The sequence below is a fragment of the Lepisma saccharinum genome, chromosome 1 (assembly GCF_977018435.1).
Source record: "Lepisma saccharinum chromosome 1, izLepSacc3.1, whole genome shotgun sequence".
Lineage (NCBI taxonomy): Eukaryota > Metazoa > Arthropoda > Insecta > Zygentoma > Lepismatidae > Lepisma > Lepisma saccharinum.
In genome coordinates this window covers 190,467,023-190,490,041 of record NC_139229.1, presented here as the reverse complement: position 1 = coordinate 190,490,041, position 23,019 = coordinate 190,467,023, and the positions used below count along the sequence as shown (strand labels likewise).

Here is a 23,019-nt window from a genome sequence, read left to right as displayed (position 1 = left end):
AATAATATGAAGTAAAAGCAATTTTTCTTGCCAAAATTCAATCTGTTTTACGGCATTCTCCGAGGTTACATTTATAAAAAAACTGATTGGTGCTGACATGAAGAATGTAAATTCTTGATGTTGCTTTGCAGTTTCCTTCAAGGCTAAGATGTGTATTTTACTTGTGCAAAATATTGTTTTTTGAAATGAAAATTCTGACCAGAATTGATATTATGACATTATTTCCTTTCAGGAAAAAATGAATGTTACTGCACTCCAACAAGAGGTTATAGCGGAGAACCTGCAATGAAATACTTCTTAACAGAACAGAAGCAATTGTATTTTGACAAATTTAGACAAATAAAGAATATATTTTATGAAAAAAAAAATATTTTTACGTATAATAATGTTTCTTTGATGTGATGCATGTCCAATTTTTAGAGTTCAATGGTGACATGGATAGTGTCTGATCACTCGCTGGTGTAAAAAAATGTATCAAAGAATGCTTATTTATATTTATTTGTTCTTTGAATTGATGCTTTAAGTCCACTTTATGCATAAATAGGGTAATCGGGACTGGACCTACAATTCAAAATGGGATCCGTATCACTGCAATGTGCCTCTACCAGAGTTTCGAACCAGAAATCCCTTCATTACAAGGAGCTTAATTCAATTTCTCAGTGTATTCTGAAACTGACCAACCCATCCTAACCACTATAACAACGTTGAAAGTCAAACATGGGTGAAATATAAATTATTAAAAAATAATAGAAATGAGAACGTATTATTATATCTTTGAAGTAATAATTCAATGGAAATTGCTCACAAGTAACATTAAGAGAATTAATTTCTCTAACTAGTAACCACAACCTCTGATAGACGCTGCACATTTAATATTATAGAGAATGTCAAAACTTTTCATTGATTTATAAATTTTTAGTTATTATTCAATTATATTATTCGTATTGTTACTGCTTAAAAATTGCTAAAGTTTAGCTTGTCTCCATTTTACACCTGTGAATTGATATTTATTTCCCAGTTGTGGTTACTGGTTCATTTACTGAATTTATTTTGTGGTCAAAGTGTATCTACATTTCTCCAATTATGTAAGTATATAGGATATTATTACATTCATTTTGAATTTTTATTTGAGATACGTAAAAGGTGAGAATGTCACATAGTAAATTTTAGTATCCGAAAGTTATATTTGAAGACATGTGCTCAATTTGTGATGTTTGAAATTAATTTGGAATATTGCTGTGTAATTCTGAAAGTTCGAACACCATATAGGTTGAAAACCATACATGTGGAGCATGTATTCTGTCCAGGAAAAATGTTTTTATTCATACAGACACATTAGAGTAGAATTTTCAGATGACCGTGACTCATAGAATCATGAATGGATTTCATACAACACTAAAATGCTTCCAGCTTCTCATCTATTAGTAGAGGGGACGGGAGCATTATGCTGATCACAGCACTCAAATCCCACCTTCTTTGTTGGTTGGTGCTTTTAAGTCTACTTTATGCACAGTAAGGCTAATCGGGACTGGACCTACAGTTTAAAGTGGGATCCGAACCACTTGTGCCTCCACCGGGTATCGAACCCGGGACCCCTTGATTACAAGGCAATGACGCTACCACTGCGCCATGGGAGAGGCCCGACCTTCTTTGTGACATGGTGCAACAAACCACGGAGAGCTTTTTATTACATGTAAAACTTTACACACATTTGAAGGTAGTTTAGGATTTGGTGGCGAATACGAGTATTTTTCTTTTCTTTTTTAGTTGTAACTGTTGTCTGGTTAGAATGAATGTGTATTTCGTAATTTTATGCACTTTTTCCCCCCTCGAGAATAATTGTAGCAATTGAGATACGTGGTCATTTGAGGAGAGGTAAAATAAATATAATTAAATATCATTCCTAATTAGGTATCAAACATTGTGAATTTTATTTTCAGGAAATGATTTACAAATAAATATTGAAATAAAGGGGCTTAACCCCAATAGGCCCCCTTAAATATTTCACTCGTGAATACAGTACTGATTCGATTCAATATAACCGTAATGTAAAATTATATCACTGTAATGTAGCTGAAATATCACAAAACCTTACGGAAATGTATTTGTAATGTTACACTGACATGTTTCTGCAATGTTACATTGACACGTTTCTGTAATGTTGCACTGATATGTTTCTGTAACATTACGAATGTTATGTTAGATTCGCGGACATTTTTACATTGCTGAAACATCACAGTAATGTTTCGCAATGTTGCTGCAATGTTACAATGTTTCACGAGTTACGTATCCGTAACATATCTGAAACCATGTTGTGCTGTATGGGGTGGGAGAAGCATTATTATGATGTTCATCTACTTTTAGTTCACAGAAATTGTACTAAGACCAGAGTTCTTGTCCAGAATGCATATGGGTCAGTCCATACCGAATGTTCAAAAACTGGTTGCTTGACCACTTTTAAAATTTTCAATATTTTTGTTGTTCTAACACCTCGCAGTCCTTATTTTTCTAAAACTTGACTTTCTATGTTTAAAAATGGTGGCCATTTTTTGTTTCATTTTTGGTCTTTGCAGACAGTTGTGAAAATTACGAACGAGGGTGGGCTGAAAAGTAATGCCTGCTATTTTTTTGTGACTGTGTAAATACATTTTGGATTTTGAGCAACCATGCATTGTACTCTTCAGACTTTCCCCCTTCTCCATTCCAAGTTTCAAACTTCTATCACGCTGAACTAGAGTGAGGAAAATGGCAGCATGTAACCATATTATGTCGGTCAACCTGAAACTGGGTGTGGTGACAGAGTTTCTAACTGCAGAAAGTGTGTCCCCCCCAAAATAGCAGGCATTACTTTTCAGCCCACCCTCGTATGATAATTTGGCTAAGAAAAATCATAGAAAGCTGTGTTAAACAACATAGTTTTCAGTACATTTCAAGCTTTATTTTATGTTCTGTGCCATTTTTCAAAATCTCTAATGTAAATGGCTGGAATTTAAGGTCAACATTGATATTCAATTTTGAACAAAAGTCAAAGTTTAAAATTTTCTTAAGTAGGGAGGTAGCATAATATCAGAGCTATATATTTTTAGATAAAACATATACATCCCAAGTTTTGGCAGAAAATATTTGCACTCTCCTACTGGATTCTTCTTCTAGTTAAAGCTCCTTGAAAATGCTAATTTTCATTTTTTTTTAAAAAATTTCAGACCCCTATATCTCTCATGGGGAAGTGTCTTTTTCATCACAACAAGTTACTTTCTTTGAAGATTTCTCTACTTTCTGAGTAAGTAAGAGTGGTAATATAGTCATTTTCTGTTAGGACTGTCCTCCTCTTCACCAATTCCTGAATCATCGCAATACACCATATAGTTTCAGAGATATAACACATTTTGTGTCACATGGTACATTCATTCGTTAACCAATTTCTGAAAATCTTCAAATTTTCAAAAATTTGTAACTTTCAAAATATTTGTTGGACAAGTCTAATATTACATATTTGTCATATTGTACCAAGTATCTATCAGTAAAAAAAATTGAAGCAAATCCATGACTATGAAGCAACTTTTTCTTTCAATTGGGTTATTTCACGTGGAATGACCCAATACGAATGTAACTACAGCATCTCTGTGGTCTATTTTGTAGCTTGCAAACCATAAATTGTCTATTTGTCTGCTTACCTGGAGATGAAATTTACTAATGTCCAATGAAAATGTATATAAATAGTATTTATAAAGTACAATTATTTTACTTTTATTAAAGAGTGAAAAAAAACCTAACTAACATAAAAATATCCATCAGCAGAATTTAATAGAAGTGTTTTGTTGATGCCCTACGCTCCACAAGGGACATAGGAATTCAGTCAATCAAGTTACAGAAAAAATTGACATTGAAAAATTGAATTTTCTCTACTTATAAAGATTACAAAGAATCAAAATTATACTAACTGGTGGGTATTCTGGAACAGATACAATCTTCTTAAGAAATTCTGTTTCCTTTGCTTGGGATGGTAGAAGGCAAAAAACTACCACGAGCAGAGATATGAGGACCTGTGTGGAAACAGTCATCACTCTTCTGTAAAAAAGATATAGGCATGATCAAAACAAAAGTAAATATTCAAAGATAAAGTCACAATATTTATCAGTGGTGTGGCACAGATTTCATACAAGTGTTACCGGTCAACGATATCAAAACTTGTCATTATTATCATCATAACAGCTTGTAGTATAGATGAATACAACACAGTACAGTTCAACCAATAATTGAGAACACTGGGACAATTTAATTTATTTATGTTATGACTCAATGGCTACTGTAATTTAAGGAAATGCCAGTTCCCATTTCAGAAGTGGGATTATAGTGTGTCAGCAATTTCTAATACGTCAACTCATAACTGAAACTTATTTAGATTAAAACTGTAATATTCAAAAATAGGAATTGTAGCTTTCCTGGCGACTTGATTCCAACATGTGTTCTCTGGTTACAAGCCAGGTTAAGTCGATGTTGGCTTACAACATTTCGAGAGGATACATTGCTCTCATCATCAGGGAATATTTCAAAATATGCGCTCGAAACGTTGGATGTAACATTCAATTCTCAAAGTAAAAGCATTCCACCCCTATGATAAAAATGTGTATGTAACCTCTCACATTCATCAATGTGAACAATTTCAATCACACAAACATCCTCCACCAAGAAATTTCCACTTCAAGTCCTAAAAGTCTGGTCTCAATGGAAAAGTCAGAACAATTGAAGTAATAATAATTTCTTGCAGGTAAACGAATATAGATGAAATGGATGCCAGGGATGGAACATACACTATGCAAGAGAAAGCCTGCATGCCTCAGGTCTCTCCCAACGGCAAACATACAATGAATTTCACCATTATCACCCAAACAAACTGAAACCTGGACAACTATCCATGGGAGCACCTAAAATCTGTTGTGTACAACACACGTCCAAGTTCAATTCATGATCTCAAAGAAAACATTCATGCTGCATGACATGCTATCACACCAACAATGTCACGGAATGTACAAAGAGCTTTCCATTCTCGTACCCATACCTGCAGGGCTCAAGAGGAGCATCAATTTGAACATTGGTTGCTGCCAGGGTGCGAAATCCGGGGGGGGATTTCCCCCACCAACAATCTTGGCCTCAAAAATCCCCCCACCACATATTACTGGGGGGGAGAGTTTTTGTTCCAACAAAGAAAAGATAAGCAATTATTTTTAATTTCAAGTATACTTTACTAAGAATAATATTGAAAACACACAAAGTAGTGTAGTTGCGAGTGTTCAATGCCATTTCTCTCTTAAGAGATCATTAACATATCTACATCAATACGCACAATAAAAGTAAAACAAGAATGGAAAACAATAATAACTGTGAAAACTAATTGATTTATATTAGCATAAAGCAAAAGGTAAATAAGAACTTAACATAATAAAACCACTTCAACTAGTATTTCACAATTTAGTAACATCTTTAACCAGTTACTAAGGGAATTAGTTTGCTACGTTATATCTGATATATGTCAAAGTAACAAATTATTTTCTTTGTGTAATTAATAATAATAATACTAATGTATTTTACATTTAGTAATTAATTTTTACTTTTAGTAACATTATAAATATGTATATCCTCTAATTTATATGTATGTTTGTGGGGAGGGGGTTTGTAGATTAAGATCTTTCTCCCCCCACTAGTCTTAAATGATTTCGCACCTTGGTTGCCATAATGATTTTCCTACCTGAAACAAAGACTATATTGGAATTGTACCTTTCCTGGTAACGTAATTCCAACAGGTGTTCTCGGGATTGGAGTTAGCTTCCAACGTTTTGAACACATACGTTGCTCTCATCATCAGGGAATATAGAAATGGTGACCAGTGTGGGGTTAAATATATGATAATTATGGTGCAGAATTTGGGTTCTGTCTTCTTATTGGCTCGCTCTGGATCCTGTTGTTCTTATGGGCTGCAGCATTGTTTTTACAAAGGAGCGAATTCCAGGCGTGACTGAGCTGGAGTCCCATCTCCCTGTTGAGATTGGTGCTTTCCCGTGATATGGCTATGGCTTCTTTTACTCATCCGGCCCAGTAGCCGGCACATTTGGCTATTATTTTTATGTCAGAAAATAAAACCCTGTGTCCCTCTGTGATGCTGTGTCCTGCAAGTCCTGACTTTTCAGGTTGGAATAATCTGATGTTACGCTGATGTTCATTGCGCCGTTGTTCAATGGTGCATCCTGTTTGGCCTATGTATGGTGTCCCACACTCGCAAGGAATACGGTATACTCCTGGAATCCGTAGCTCCAGGTTATCCTTGACCGAGCGGAGAAGAGCCTTGGTCTTGAGTGGTGGTCTATGGATGGTTCTCACTCCGTGTCTTGCGAGAATTCTACTTAATTTCCCAGAGGTGTGCCCAATAAATGGTAAAACTGTTGTAGTGGGACATTCTCCTGTGTTGCTGCTAGCAGGGGGGCTGTGTGGTGAAGGGACCACACCCTCATGCTTGGCTGGTCCGGGTGGTGAAGAATCGGCCCTTTTTAGGACCACACTGTTGTCCAAGGTTGGTTTCCGCTGAGATGTCACTGCCTTGTTGATGTCCCTGATGTTGTATCCATTCTGTTGTAGCGTGGTTCTAAGATGATTGAGTTCTGATTCTCTGTGGGCTAGTGTGTTGAGAACTGCAAGACGTTGAGCCTTGTGGTGGAAACTATGGGTATTAAGGTAGAGGTCGGTGTGCGTGGGGTTTCTGTATTAAACCATGCCCGAGTGTCCCATCTGGCTTGCGGCACATTAGGATGTCCAGGAAAGGGGGGCAGCCATTTTCTTTTATCTCCATAGTAAACTTGATGTTTGAATGGCGGTTGTTAAGGAATTCAAGGAAACTATGTAATGTCAGTCGTCCATGTGGCCAAACGACGAATGTGTCATCCACATATCTGTAGAAGCAGGATGGCGGATGCGGTGCGTCCTTCAGGGCTTCATGTTCAAAATGCTGCATGTAGAAATTCGCTATGGCCAGTGAAAGTGGTGAACCCATGGCCATTCCGTCGGTTTGTTCATAATATTTCCCGTTGTAAAGGAAATAAGTCGAAGTGAGCGTGTGGCGAAAGAGGTTTACTATGGGTGGTGGAAAGTGGCTTCCCAGAAGTTCTAATGTGTCTTTCACCGGAACTCTTGTGAACAAGGAAACAACATCGAAGCTGACGAGGATGTCATTTTCGGAAACCTTGACTTTCTTCAGTTCCTGGATGAATTCAGTTGAATTCTTGGCATGATGTCCACATTGTCATCCCAGATTACAGATAAATGAATGGCTACTTGCACACAAAGAATCATATAGGAGTATACGGAATGGAAAAATCGTTCTCCAGAAAACGTGCAGTCAGTAATCACTAAGACTATGAAGTATGTGTTAACAGACATAAATAGACATAAAAAAACATTGTGTGCCATCATTAGTTCAGTATTAAGTATTCATTGTCATCCAAGATGACAGATAAATGAATGGCTACTTGCAAACAAAGCATCATATAGGAGTATACGGAATGGAAAAATCGTTCTCCAGAAAACGTGCAGTCAGTAATCACTAAGACTATGAAGTATGTGTTAACAGACATAAATAGACATAAAAAAACATGTGTGTACCATGATTAGTTCAGTATTAAATAATTGTAATTTGGGCCACCTGAAGTTTGGAATGAATTTTTTGCACAATTGCTGCTTCCCGCAACTAAAAAACAAAATTTACACATTCTTCAAACTTCAAGCATTAATTCACACTCATTTCAAAACTTTAACAGGTAAGGATGTCGAATCGACCCTTCTTAATAGAAATATGTATGATACATCGTTGGAAAGGGAATGAATCAAGGATTCCAGAAATGTAAAATTTAAGGTGAGGAAACAATTCGAAGTGGGAAAAAGTAGTATTAATTGCCAGCCCCCCCCCCCCCTGATTCCAGGCTCTGCCCCTGGGGTAATTGACCTACCGCCCCCTACCACTACCGCTGCCCCGTCTCTGCTCCGCTATGCTCTGGCTACCTGCCTTTTTCTATAGAGTCTCTTTGAATGAAAACATGAAAAAATGATTTTAAGAAAGTTGAATCCTAGTGGAAATTCACATATATATTCACGTTGAAAACCAAAGTTCGACCTGGCAGTACTGTGTGTTTACAATATGGATTAGGTTCAAGGAAACCAGCTATGGCAAGTAATGTAGTAGTAATTTTTTTATTATTTCATAGAAATGTAACTTCAAATTGAGAAATGCACAGTGGCAATTCAAAAACGCACCATTAGCACACATTTTTTTTTACTTTCCAACGGTAAAAACAAGGGTCGATTGTGCAGTCTAGCCATTTAAAATTTATCTATGACAGTAACTAGTTTATTTTCTAAGGGTCATGAGACCCTCACCTGTTCATTACCAAGTACAGATCCATGGGTAATTGTTGAAGTGGATCCCAACTCCCAGGTTTTTGGATATATTATTATGCCTAATATTTTTGAAGACTCCAATTTTCTGTCTTTTATCACCAAGTTTAATAGGTTCGAGAAAATATTATTTATCGTTTGATTTAAGCCCACAATGGGAACTGGATTAACAGTTGAACCACCTGAACCACTGGGCAGGGGATTGTTCTAGAGGGCCCTTACGATTGACTGATTGAGTTAAAACTTTGGAGTGCTTTGCCATGTATGGCCATTTTGCACCCTTCTAAGTAGAGAAGGAAAAATCGGTAAATTTCTCGTATCGGAGAAATTACTTACCGAATGCAGTTTCTTTATAGTTGTGGAAGTTCGGGGAAGTGTTTTCTTGCATCGTTCATTGAATTTTGCTGGTTAATAATCTTTTTTTCGATATAAATGTGTGACTGTTGCACGAGAGCTCGTCCATCGATTTACTTCCAGGTGGATGTAGCCTGTGTGTGATGATGTAATCCGGGCCAGTGTTTTCAAACACACGTTTATGTAACTGGTCACACGTTTAAATACAGGTAGCCCCAAAAACCATTGACATTAGTCCAAAAATTCATGATAGCCCCACGGACCATCACGGGGACGAGGTATGCCTACTAGGTTAGGTTAGGCCTGTTAGGTTAGGTTCCATTAGCACTCCCAAACATCAACAACACTACAGAAAATGATTTGTGTAAGTACTTTCTCCTGTAAATTTGAAGAAATCAGTCTCCGGTAAATTTCCGACATTCCTCCTCACCGGTAAATAATGAGCAATTGTGCCGATCGCAGATCACTCAATTTCGCTTATCTTGCACTTTATACATGTGGTGGGGTGGAAACATTGCATATGGACTACGGTGGTGAAACTGTGATGGCCATTTCGCATGTTACGGAAGGGAAGAAACAACCAAGAAAACTTACTCGATATGTCACAAATATAGCTATTTTCGGTGAAATAAGCGAAGTGCCACCTTCAGCAATGTTTCTCAATGCAAAATACGTAAGTACGAATATTGAAATCAAAAGAAGTAGGACATTTCAGCTGTCTGTCCGATACGAGAAATTTACTGGAAAAATCCCCTTATCTATCTTATATAAAAAAGGGATGTAAGAACCCCTTGAGAAAGGTTAAAAGTGTAAGTTCATTAAAAGCTAGTCTAAACACTTCCTCGGAAACAGTGCAAAAGGCCCACTCTTCTCAAAAAGCTAAAAACATGTCATCATTATTTCCCACCATGGATGATACATCATTAATAATAATAACAGTAACACTTTACTATACCTGAGACAGATTTCTTCAAATTTACAGGAGAAAGTACTTACGCAAATCATTTTCTGTAGCGTTGTTGATGTTCGGGAATGTAATTTTGATTCATTTTAATGCGAATGCATGTGGTTTTGTACGAAAATCTATTTCCGACGCGCTATTGCTGCTGCCGCCATTTGCTTCCTGCATGAGAGCACAATACGCTCTCGTATTGTCCGTATATGATAAATTGAACGAAAGGAATGCTAATGGAACCAAACCTAACAGGCCTAACCTAACCTAGTAGGCATACCTCGTCCCTGTGATGGTTTGTGGGGCTATCGTGAATTTTTGGGCTAACGTCAATGGTTTTTCTGGCTCAAGGAACGATCAACGGTAAGCTATCGCCATGTTGTGTGTGGAAATAAACAAGAACAGTAAGTACTCGTAAATGTAAGAAATATACATTACTTTCCTAACAAATTCAATTATTTCACCTAAATAAGTGTTCCGGAATGCAGAATAGTACGTTAGCAATGTAAAATAGTGCGAAAGAAATGATTCCCAGGTGTCTCAGGTATAGTAAAGTAGTACCATAATAACCTGTGGTGTAATAATAGCCCATTGAGGACCCGGGCCTACTTACAGACTGCTGGCCTCACACCCTCCTGATTCTACTCTCACTCACCCGAGGTGAAAGATCATCCAACCAGTTACGGTGTGACGTGTGGTCAGCACGACGAACCCCCAGTCCTTGTTGTAGGTTTTCATGACCAGGTTACACTACACAGGCGGAAAATTTCAGGAGAAAAGTTGTTACGCTTCCCCCTGAAGACTCGAAGCTTAGTGCATCCCGTAACCATAGTCCAAAGCCTTTAGATGCAAGATATGATACATCATTGGGAAGGTTAAAACTCTGTTTACCTCTAGAACATGGAAGTCAGCTTGGTTAATTTTTACAGTATGATAAATGGAATATTGTTTATACAAAACAGTGCAAATGTACGTTCGAAATGATTCTCGGTGAGGTGAGGCACCCGACAGAAATTCAACCCTCCCAACTGTAACTTGTGGATCCGCCAATGTTAGTTATGCACATCAATCTACAATAGGGTAAGAGTCTATCGATTGTTTTCAATCTGGGAGGTGAAAGGACAATTTTAGGTGGTCCTAATAATCAGGATGTTATATGAAGGCAGGTGAGGGGAATTTCTCCCTCTGGTTTCAAATTTTTGGCCGCTGGATAGAAGGATAACATATAATATCCTCATGGTTCGAAGTTTGTGCAATAACCCCTTTCCACTGGAGCTTTTTTTATCCGTCACACCGGTATTAAAAAAATTAACAGCAAAATGGCCATAAATCAAGTCTGTTAAAAAATTAGGGTCTCACTGCAGAACATGGGCTGCTTTTTCCCTCTAAATAGACGAACGAAATTTATATCCCCTGAAAGTACGTACCTTCTACTTCCATTTTCTGGTGTTCCTTTTACGATTACTATTATATTATTACTTTATTATATTTATTATTATATTATTTTACTAAAAGCAATGCATTTCTCCATTTGTTCGCATCCATATTGTTTACGCACTCAAGTGTTGTGCGATAAGTGAGACCCTTTATTTCGCGGAATTCGAGTTGATTTGTCGCTCCGGATTCCACCCACAGACGCACAGTTTCTTTCATTATTTCAGACGAGGAATGCTTACAAGGTTAGGTTACGCCTGTTAGGTTGGGTTCCAATAGCATAAATACAATGAAAAATGTTTTTCCTGCTACTAAAAGCAATGCATTTCTCCATTCGTTCGTGTCCATATTGTTCACGCACAGTTCCTTTCATTATTTCTTCGAGGAATGCCTACAAGGTTAGGTTAGGCCTGTTAGGTTAGATTTCATTAGCATAAATACAATGACTAATTATTATTTAGGCTAAGTGAACTAAACCTAGCTACCTAACAACACAGGCATTTTTTCCTTTCACTAGATTTGTGCAGGAATATGCCTTTTCCTTCGCTGCTACGATTTCAATACCGCCCAACCTGGACACGTTTTTTTCTGTTGTTTTTTTTTAAAGAAAAAAAATTCCGCACTTTAAAACTTACTTTTCCCAATTACTAACTACAAAACGTTACCAAAAAATTATGAACCGCGTTCCTCCTAAGCAGCCCCTATTCTGCAGTCTTACCAAAATTAGGGATGGTTGTGATAATTTAATTCTGAGGGGATAAATTACTGATACAAGGTTATGATCCTAACGAGAAATATAACACTGCTGTTCGTTCAAGTTGACACTACGAAATTACTACAGCATACAGACATTCACGATTTTCTTTATAGAGTATGAGGTTAATATAACAAGAAGTTTACCGAATCACAGTTGCAAACGATTACCAGTACATAAGTTAAATTACGAAAATCAATTACATTTTTTTTCTCGTTAAAGATCACAATTTAAAACACTAGTATTGCTTCTTCCGTTTTGTTCTGTCACATCTAGCATTGTCTCTCTGGCATTGTGTTGTGTAAAGCACAGATCATATATGTGTAAACAGCTGACGGCAAATGTAATAATACGCGAATTGTCCATGATCATTTCTGTTTTTAATCCACTCTGTTTTCACCAATAGGAGGGGCATGAATTGAAATAAAAATTCCAACAAGAAGAGGAAAACATATTCAGCATAATCAGAATTTCATTCCTTAAAACAACACAGAATGTGGAGTTAAAAACTGAACAAAGATAACGACGTACAATTTGAGCCGTCGATTATACTACAGCGCTGTAATTATACCTTGTATTTTTCACGACACTGTGAAACTAATATATACATTACGATTTTCCACAGTAGGAAAGATAGCATTATAGTTCTTGTGCGACGTGTTGACTGTAGGAAAGGTAATTTGTTCTCTCCAGTTTTTAACCTTCCTTGTGTGACTAATAATTGGTACGTACAGAGAATATAAAAGTTATTGGTTTTGAGAAAATATATTTTTAACAATATCGGTTGATACACCACTTTATATAATTCGGCTGAACTTCCAAATACTGGATGTTTCCGTCAGTATGAGAGGCTTTTTGATGTTTTTAGTATGTGTACGTTTCGAACAGGTTATTTAAACTTGTGTCGATTTGTGGATTTAGGAATTTTGGATTATCTTTTGGGTACTTGTCTGATAAGGGCCGAACACCTCTCACTCGTTTATTTCCTTAATTTTACCATTGATACTTACATATTCTGCATTGCGGAAGATCCTTTAAGGTGAAGTTATGCCTTTTTCCATAAAATAGTGCCAACTTTTCATATTACAAGTCATTATTTGTCTTCCTTGTTATGCTTGGGTAACAGACAATATGGCGTGCAGTCGTGCTTGTGTTTTGTCGATTTGAAGTGGGTATGCAGTGTTTCAACCTTCTTAACCGAAAAATACCTACTTTCGTGTTTATTATGTCATCATAAACCATTGACGGATAGCCCCAAAAACCATCCATGATAGCCCCACGAACCATTGACAGATAGCCCCAAAAACCATTCACGATAGCCCCACGGACCATTTCCGGCAAGGTTAGGTTAGGTTTGGTTAGGTTAGGTAAGCATAGTTAAAAAAAATTCTCGTAAAAAAAAGGCACGTTTGGAAACACTGCAGAGATCGCGTGACTTTCGACGCTCGCACCATCTGCACGTACATAATGGAAACAACGGCCTAATGTTACAGAAGATGCAAGTTCCTTACATAACAACTGATTATTTATTGTTCTGCAGCATTCTATGGTGAAGTTTTTAGTTTCCGCGAAAGAAAATACCTCGAAGAACCTCGACAATGATACAGAAAGTGATTTCAGTAAGTAGTTTCTCCTGTAAATTTGAAGAAATCCGTTCGGGCGATATCAGACAGTTGCCATTTTTTGTAATTGTAAAGACTTTTCTTAACTTCCATTGTATTGTCTGCATCATTTTAAAAACAATTCAATTAGTTGCCACAAATGTAGTAATTTATAATTTATGCCAAGTTTGTAGGTGTTTAATTATGGGTAACTGTTACCTAATTATGTGCACGTAATTTATTTTTCCTGTCAATTAGCATAGCCATTGTTTAAATAAATCTGCAAATAGTGTTCTCTTCGTGTTCAAAATTTCGATTGGTTTATTAATGTGACTTTTTGAAACCTGAGCATTACAATGATTATAATTCATTAAATATTAAGTATCCCCGAAACGTCTGAAATTCCTTTATTTTCTTCTTTTTCACATTGGTACTTTCGTATTCTGCATTCCTAAGGATTGTTGAAGGTGCCATTTCATTTTTTTCACACAAATAATCTCAATTTTCGACATATCGAGTAATTCTTGTTTGTTCATTTTTGCTTGCGTTCACGCAATATGGCGGAGAGATCTTGACTAGCGTTGTCGATGATCAGTGGTTATAAAGTGTTGCAACCTTCATCCTCAAAAAATACCTACTTTCGTGTTACTGATTTGTATTTTTTTCCAGGTTCGAAAACCCCACGAACCATGCACAGATAGCTCCACAAACCATTCATAAATAGCCCCATGAACCATGCACGGCAAGGTTTGGTTAGGTTAGGCAAACATAGTTAAAATTGTCATCTTCAAAATTGTCATGTTCTTGGAGAACAACTGTGTGGTTGGAAACACCGACCGGGGGTTACATCATCGAGCACACGCAACATTTGATTCACGTAGTGGAAGGCCATAAGAGGCAAGAGCTTTTGTGCATTGGAGAGACCTTTATCTTAAAAAATACATGATTTACCGGCGAAATAAATTAAGCGATGGGAAAAAAGATTTCCACGACCTTTCAAAAGTGTACGGAAAGTTAGTTCGGTAAGTTCTTTCAGAACGAGTTTACAATGCCGGACGGACCACTCTCCAATTTCTATGAAATTTCACCTACTCACTAATTGTGAACTCCTAATCACGAATCTGCATGTATTAATTGGCGGTCGAGTATGGAAATCGAGAAAAAAACTAAATAAACTATGTTTTCTTAACGTAACTTAACCCTACCATAAGAACAGTAGCTCCACGGAACATGCCATTTTCCCCGAATCGGTGTCACTTATCACACAACACTTTAGCAACATAGTATTCTGACATCACAGAAGAGCGCTTTTTCATGTTAGGCAAGACAAAGTATAGTTCTCTTAGCCAAAATATTAATTTTTCTTTGTATTTATGCTAATGGAATCTAACCTAACCTCGTAGGCATTCCTCGTCTGACGTCAATATTCAAGATAGCAAGATTGTTGTGCGTAAAGGAAGACCATTAACGAATTGCGAAAGAAAGATGGTTCCGAATGGACAACGACCGTTGTAAATCGCAAGGTTATTTTACAAGTTCTTACGTAAATGTACAATTTTAACAAGTGACCGCCATATATGAACTACAGATACGTCATCAGGACACCGAAATTAGTAAGTAGGCGAAATTTTATAGAAATTGGAGAGTGGTCTGATTGATTGATATGTTGTTTTAAGTCCACTTTATGCACAGTAAGGCTAATTGGGACTGGACCTACAGTTTAAAGTGGGATCCGAACCACTTGTGCCTCCACCGGGTATCGAACCCGGGACCCCTTGATTACAAGACGACGACGCTGCCACTGCGCCATCGGGGAGGCCCGGAGAGTGGTCTGGTATTGTAAACTCATGCCGTTCTGTCTCCTGTAAAATTGAAGAATTATGTTTCGGGGATACTTTAATTTTACCCTGAAATTGCATGAACTCAATCATATACCCCAAGTCCTCTAAGTATCACCAGTTCGGCATCTTTGACAGAACCCCAGAGGAAGCAGACAGGAACCGTATCTGGTTTCGAGCCACCACCTGTTTTTCGGCAAAGCGCTGTTGTCGCTTTTGCGTGCAGTGTTTAGACATCCATTCATTCACTGCGACGTTTTACTCCCATGTTCTTTATATTGTATTAAAAATATTGCACAGTACAATAACACATCCTAGCAAAGATAAAGAATCGCAACCTCGTGTTCAAAAATCTCTAAAGAAACTGAATTAGCAACATCTCATTTAGTCCACGTGGAGTTGACGAGAGCTGTCATTTCTTGGACGGATGCTATTGGTGGAAAAGGTTTCAGGGGAGGATTTACTGGACTCCATGTGGACCTGATATATGGTTGTAAGGGGGAAAACTGATCTTTCGGAACTTTCTTTGAAGTAAAGTGAGGTTTCTTTGGGGACGAGCACTATAATCAATTGATTCTGTTGCATGAAATTTGTCTTTACAGGAAGGCTAGTAGACGTTTTGCAAATTAATCACACAGCGACCCAAGATATGATTGTTTAATTCTGATTTTTATCTTGGTGCACAGGCATTTTTTACACAGTTCGATTTCTGATTATGTCTGTTAACACAGTGATTTCTTACTGCATTTTCTCTTGAGAAACTCCTGTATGATTCTTTGCAATCAGCCATTCATTTACGGACTGTTGTATGTAATTAACATGCAGGGTGCGAAGGGGCAATTTGTCACTAAATGCTTTCGTTTTTAGGTTAGGCTGGTCAGGTTTAGGGCTGTTAACATTAAAATGGCACCGCTAAATGCGTTAAACACCTGATCAAGTAATATCTGGTCTGGGATGACCCATTCCCCTTCAAGTCTCGCATCATAAATATCCACGAAAACTCCTGTCGACCTGAAACCAAGGATGCCTGCTCGCATAAGCTATCGGTACTATCGGTACTATCAAATCATCATTTCTCCTGTAACTGATACTTAGTGAAACTCTGCTAATAAGTTTCTTCAAGCTTTGGAACTTACTCCAACAACTGTGTCCAGTATTCTAAAGCATTTCCTAGTACTGCTATAAAATTTGCTGAAAAACATTAAACATTCGGAAGTGATACCCACATAGCTTTTGTGAAATTGTGTGCACAAATTACTAACACTTTTTTGAAGACTTTCCCACCCCCTTTGCAGTGAGTCTATAGTACAAAACCTTAAATTGTGCATAAGTGCTGAAATTATGATGCACAATAGTTGTTACTACTTTGAATAAAATTCTTGCTTACAGGAAGTTAGATCTGGCTACTTTTATGCATTTATAATGGCATGCTTCAGTAGCGGCAATTAGGTGCAAAACTGGGGAGGCAAGCGGAGTGTACTTTCTCAGTAGACAAGGCTTAGCATTAAGATGCTCTAGTCCAGATGCTCTAGAACAAAAAAGGGGGGTTGCAACTGACTCCCATGCCCCTCCCTCCCAATCTCCACCACTGGCATGTGTTTTATATGAGTTTATGTGCAACTGATCACCCACTTATTTACTTCTTGTATTTGCACACTAAATTTTATGATAAATATTGTGGTGAGACCTGCATACATGGTATGCAAGTAAATTTTACCAAACCATGAATTCTTTCTGCAGATTTGTCTCAACAAATTTAGAATCATAAGGAGTTAAGGAGAGAGAGCACAAGGTGTAGCTAAAAGGAGGGGAGTAAATTATCCCCCAAAGCACTGCTTTAGTTTGAACAACAGTCTGTACCAATTTTACATGTAATTATCAGTCCCTTATAATAATTAAAACAGTTACAGTGACTGAAATAAAATTATATAGAATGTATAATTTTGGCTGGACATTCATTTTCCAAGGTTGCATGCCCTCCTCCTCTGAATGCCCATGTATGTGTTGTAACATCATGTCTTGGAAGAACTGCTGGAGATTATATGAACCAAAATGTATGCATCTGCCTGCAAACAGTGGCCAAGAAATACAATGTGAATCTCCACAGCAAGGATACACATTCAACAAGCAAGAAATACAGAGCAATCCATCGGTGTTTGCACTGTCGGCAAGTGGGTGTCTAAAAAGATGTATCAAAACCGTGTGTGCATCAAATGCAACTAGTTCGAACACCTCCTTTTATAAATCTGGTAAGTAAATTCCTTTTTAAAATAATTACGGAAACTGTTGTGCGCTTGCTTCATCGACACACTACGATGCCGACAGACAGCCACAAGTGCCTGGCTTGCTGATAGTGCAAGCAGTAGTGCAGCAATCTACACTTCAATGGATCACATTGTATAAACACAGGTGAAAAAAATATTCTGTGCTTTCCATTTCCAGTCCAAATGGGCTAAAAGGCTAAGAGGAAAATACAAAGACCTAATCTTGTATTATAGTTTGTGAAATCTTAAAAACAGAATAAGAACCTTTGAACATGTTTAATGAATCCTTTATCATCATATCCTGATGAGAGGGTTCAGCGTGGCCCATATGAGTCTTTGTGCTTACTGCAGGAGAAGAGAGGAAAAATTTCTGAAGTGATGTAAAGGTGCTTCACACCAGACATACCAAGACTTTATTAAAAGTATTTATATTATTTGGCATCACTTTTGGCTAATTATGATGATAATCAGATGAAAGAAATGAAGGTGTGTTTACAAAGTTGCCAGTCAGTGAATCCAACCCAGAATCTCCAGTGAGTCAACCACTCAGTATGCTTGGTCACCAAGATGACAAGTCGGGAAAAGTGTAGTGTTTGACACTTCGTTCATTACCTGTGATTTCTGTAATTCAGTCTCGGTGAGGGGGGGGGGCTTTCATTTTAAATATATATAAATATAAGATAAATGCCACATTTGGCCTCTCTACATATAAATCAAACTTTGTGAAATTTCACGTTTTTCAGATACTGATTTCTTCTGGCTCAGCAAATGATATCTGATGGCCACTAAAGCTGGAGATGATGTGGATCCTGTGCGTGATGAACGAGCAGGGAAAGTAAGAGAAGTTGGATCACAGGCTATATGGAGTCTGTCATCTTGTAAACCAGGTAATGATGTGTAAAATACTATTAATGCCATTTTCTTTAATTCATCCCCAAGAATCTTTTTAATTACCAAACCTGACTAGACATCTGACAGTACCTCTTGCTTCGTCACAAATCTTTGTAACACACTACTTATTGCATTATACTAAGGAAAACATTATGACGATTCTTTTTGGTCATGCAGAGATTGTGCGTAGGACGGAAGGGTGTTTGATTATGATAAACAGAAGTTAGGCGTAGGATGGAAGGGTGTTTGGTTTCAAAGAGTGTATCTGCATATTTAGTTTCGAGTGTTGAGCAATGCTCCTAGGAATAATGAAACCAAAACAACCAGAAGAATGGGTTTGGCATTCCATCGTGTCAAACCAGGAGTTGTTGCTAGGCTGTTGCCATTGGTGGACATACAGTGGTGTGATTTTTTAACTCCAATTACAGTCTTCTGGGTGCAATGGTGTTAGTAATGGAAAAGTACGTGGACAGTCCAGCTCCAGAGGCAGAAGCGTTACACTCGTATGATTTTCCTTGGTTGGCTATAGTTCGATCCGCCATCTCGACACAAAACGACAGTCAAAAGATGTGATACGGGGAAAAAAGACACATTACGAGCCAGTAAGACCATAGATATAAAACGCAAGTGGATGGGTAAGTACAAAGAACTTTACTCAACTTGGTTATTGGATGTGATTTCTGCCAACAAGGAATGTTGCGAAGGCCAGGGGGAAGGGATTAGCTTCATTTAAAGGCAATTTAATTTTGCATATTTCATACGATATTGCCTATATTATTTCATAAATTCCAGATATTGCCTATTTTAGGCATTTTCTTTAAAATTGGGACATGGCTGAACTCTGTGCATACAATTTCCTGTTCCCAGGATTAGTTTCCGATGCTTCCAAGAAATTAAAAAATGACAGTATACAGTAGAAAGCTGAATGGCCTGCTCAAGGTCAAGCTCCACCCTGATTCATTGGAAGAATGTCGCCAAGGGGGTGATTGGCCTCTCACCCTCCCACTTCCCTGGGCTGGCTATCTGAGTTGCATTCCACAGGTGCACATAGTCTGGAGAAAGCTCTTCAAAGGATTATTTTAGTTTTCTCTCCCGTGGTTTGTGGTGGAAATTTTGTGTGTATTTTTGACGACTCTCCTATATTACTTCTCTTTGATTCATAATGGTAATACCTGGTGGCCATTGCCTTGATTTTGTCTTCTTAAATAAATGACTTTTTAACAGACCGCTTTTCTAATTTTGTTTCACAATAACATCGGAGAGATTTCCAAAGTTAATTATATGATGAACTTAACTGTGTGTTCAATTCCCTTTTAATATTTAAATGTGATGCACAAAATAAATATTCTTCTTTTTCCTTTATTACAATTATTTGACATCTTTGCACTACATGTAAACATTTAGGCTTTCCAAGAAGAAAAAAATACATGGTGCAAACAGGTATTGTTAGTGTTACATAGATTTGTGTTCAATGTTAACAGTAATGTAGTTTTAATCTATTAAAAGATAGAATAACAAATGTCCTCTTGCAGGGTTTGGTGTGGATCAGTTGAGAGATGATTGTGTTGATACATATTGGCAGTCAGATGGACAGTTACCACACTTAGTAAATATACAATTCAGACGTAAAACCACTGTCCAGGACATATGCATTTACACAGACTACAAACAGGATGAAAGCTATACTCCTAGCAGGTATTTTCAATATCAACATTTTAATTAAATTCGCTGTGATGCTCTTCCAATTTTATTTTTGGTGGCCCAGGGTGTCTACCAGTCTGAAAATGTCAGGGAAATTTACTCTTTTCTAGAAAAAACTGAGTTTTTGTAGTAGTGCAGTAAAAATAAGTTTCTGAACAACAAAAATTGGACAAGCAAGAAGTTTTGAATTTGCTGTGGGATGACTACGCTAGATTGATGCACTGAATATTATCTGTAGTTGCAGTGGAAATTGTATATTATATATGTGTCTTGATGTTTGGTAGATTACTTAAAGTAATATGTTACTAAATTTGTACTATAATTACAAATTCTTTGTTAATCATTTAGTGCACTTCAAGTATCACAAAGAAGTCCACTCCTTATACTTCCTTCCCTCCTCCGTCATCTGCCAGTCAGTCAATTACTGTTCAGTTTCTCTTGACATTATTACCTTTACATGTAAAATTAATATTCTGAAACTTGGTTAAGTGCGATTCTAAGTGTAAGTGTTAAGCTTCTTCTAGACTGTTCGTGTGCACTAATTGCCCTAACGATTTGGTCTGGAAAATTCAGAGAATTTTGTTGTTATGAAACTGTAAACACCTGACAAACTTTCACAGCATATCAAGAGACAAACAAACATCGAGACCTTGTTTCTACATTATGATCCTTCAAAAAACTGGAATTTCCATCCTACATGTATCCTTCACTGCAGTAGAAATTCACAGTTGCCACTTTCAGTTTTCATGATAAAATAGTATACTAAGGACAGGCTGTATAACCAATCAGTGCAAGGGCCACCTTCCAGAGTGTGAATACCTCTCGACAAAACTTACAAAGCAACAACATGAAATAGATGTAAGTTCACCCTATTGGCATCTGCTGATGTAACACTGCCAGAACTTAGTCGCTTTTATTGTGTCTTCCATCAGAAAAAATAAATTGATGATGGCAACTGCAAGTCTGTGAAGCATGGCTACATACATAAAGGATAACATATGCCAATTTTCATGATCTCGCTTTGCCAAAATGAAATCTTGTCAAGCAAAATGTTGCAAGAAAAGTAATTTGTCTTGATGTCCTCTACATGCTGTAAAATCCTATTGGTGTTGTACATTGGCACTCTGTGTACAAACTGGATACCATCTGATGATATGTTCTGAGAAGGAGCAGTAAAAAAAATTGTTACCTCTAAAAGTATTGAGAGGCTACATAAAAACAAAACAAGAACAATGCACATAAACAGATATAAAGAATGCATTGTGCAGGCATGTCAGCAAATTTCTGTGACTGTGATCCATACAATGTTGCAGGAGGGGAGATTTCGTCTTCAAATGTGTATGTGATACAGTGTTCAAAGTGTTTGCTATTGTATTTCTACAGGTTTTCTCCTATGGGTCCAGATTTATGTATCATATTGATTTTGTACTCTTGCCTTACTTAGTAATATGGAAGTTTGTTTCTGTACGTATTGTACTTGCAAGAGATGCAATTTTCTATCCTTAAATTTACAAAACTAATGCTCTTGACTTCTAGTTGAGGTGTTTCAATCCCTGGAGGAGGTGCATTAAACTTGACAGTGTATTATTCTGTATAAATGACACCATGCTATTAAATGCATTGGCACTGTGCAGTCAGGCCCAAATCATGCACCGCCATGTTCAATTAATTTCTTTTGTGCAATATTTCATGCAAGAAGTGAAACAAAATCATCAACAGAATTGAGGGTATATTTTGCAAAAGTATCCTGTGCAACCATATAAATCAAAAAAACTGAAGCCCAATTTGCACCAATCTATCTTTGAACTTGACTGTACATGTAAATCAAAATTATTATCGATATATTGCTTTAACATGATACTAAGTTAATTGAACTTTATTCTGTGAAACATTTCTTTCAGGATATCCGTACGAGCAGGTACCAATTTTAATGACCTACAAGAGGTTGAAGTAGTGGATCTGAATGAACCCACAGGCTGGGTGCTTATTCCTATAAAGGACATTCATGAGAAACCCATTCGTACATTTATGATTCAGATTGCTGTGATAAGTAATCACCAAAATGGACGTGACACTCATATGCGACAGATAAAGATTCATTCCCCAATGGAGGACAGAGCTATAGCAATTGAGAATTTTGGTAATTTTGTTACTGTAGAGTGCAAAGAGTATAGTTGTATTAGATAAAGTTACAGGAGACAAGTACAAAAATTCCAGATAAAAAAATGTAAGATAATTTTTTGTGTGTGTGTGGATTGAAACAGTGTAAATTAATAATGTCCATATTCTGAAGTAATTTTGCACATTTTTAATAAAGTTTTTTTTTTTTTCCAAGAAAAAGTCTGATTATTATAGAATTATAGTTTTGATCATAAAGTCATTTGCACTTGATTTGAAAGCTGCACCACATTAACTTATATCCTTAATTACCTAACAATGGATTTATTTTGCAAAGATGTACTATGTAATATCAACCAAGTGAAATTTTCTCTAGAATACTAAAAATGGAGATTTTTTTTTATTGCTCCCAATTCTCTCCAAGTCATTGGTTTAAGATGCAAATGGAAAGTTTCCTCTTGCTACTATGTTGTTGCTATTATTTTGATGATCATGAATTGTTGTTTGAAATTAGCAATCACTAAATGTAAATTTCTGTATGGCACCTTACTGGAACTACTATCAGGTTTCTATGTCTGGAGACTATGGAATTGTGAGTCTTATTTTGTGACAGAAAATGTGTTTGCTATCTTGAATCTTTTTAATGAAAGGAACATGGTTTAATTGAAATTTA

The 23,019-nt window shown here is 37.0% G+C and overlaps 2 protein-coding genes across 4 annotated transcripts in view; one reads left to right on the top strand and one right to left on the bottom strand.

The window, feature by feature from the left end:
• The window catches only part of LOC145977814 (acid ceramidase-like), a 42,640-nt gene extending 30,201 nt beyond the window's left edge, over window positions 1–12,439 (bottom strand). Inside the window, exons 1-2 of one of the 2 annotated variants that reach the window (XM_083110137.1) lie at window positions 12,137–12,439; window positions 3,942–4,068 (exon numbers count right to left, since the gene is read on the bottom strand). In XM_083110137.1, coding sequence (XP_082966263.1) covers window positions 3,942–4,061 — 120 coding nt within the window. In that variant the 5' untranslated portion in view covers window positions 4,062–4,068; window positions 12,137–12,439. Of the gene's footprint in view, window positions 1–3,941; window positions 4,069–10,400; window positions 10,576–12,136 lie in introns of those variants that run through there. The other variant, XM_083110132.1, reaches the window with a different exon arrangement.
• An 80-nt stretch (window positions 12,440–12,519) lies between these two features.
• Window positions 12,520–22,654, top strand: APC10 (anaphase-promoting complex subunit 10). 2 transcript variants are annotated; one of them, XM_083110143.1, is made up of 4 exons: window positions 12,520–12,608; window positions 18,380–18,523; window positions 20,060–20,222; window positions 22,130–22,653. In XM_083110143.1, exons 2-4 carry the CDS (start codon window positions 18,415–18,417, stop codon window positions 22,413–22,415), a joined length of 558 nt encoding a protein of 185 aa, XP_082966269.1. In that variant the 5' UTR covers window positions 12,520–12,608; window positions 18,380–18,414; the 3' UTR covers window positions 22,416–22,653. The 2 variants fall into 2 exon arrangements, with proteins under 2 accessions (XP_082966269.1, XP_082966273.1); XM_083110147.1 differs by having other exon boundaries at window positions 12,534–12,657; window positions 22,130–22,654.
• The last annotated feature ends 365 nt before the right edge of the window (window positions 22,655–23,019 follow it).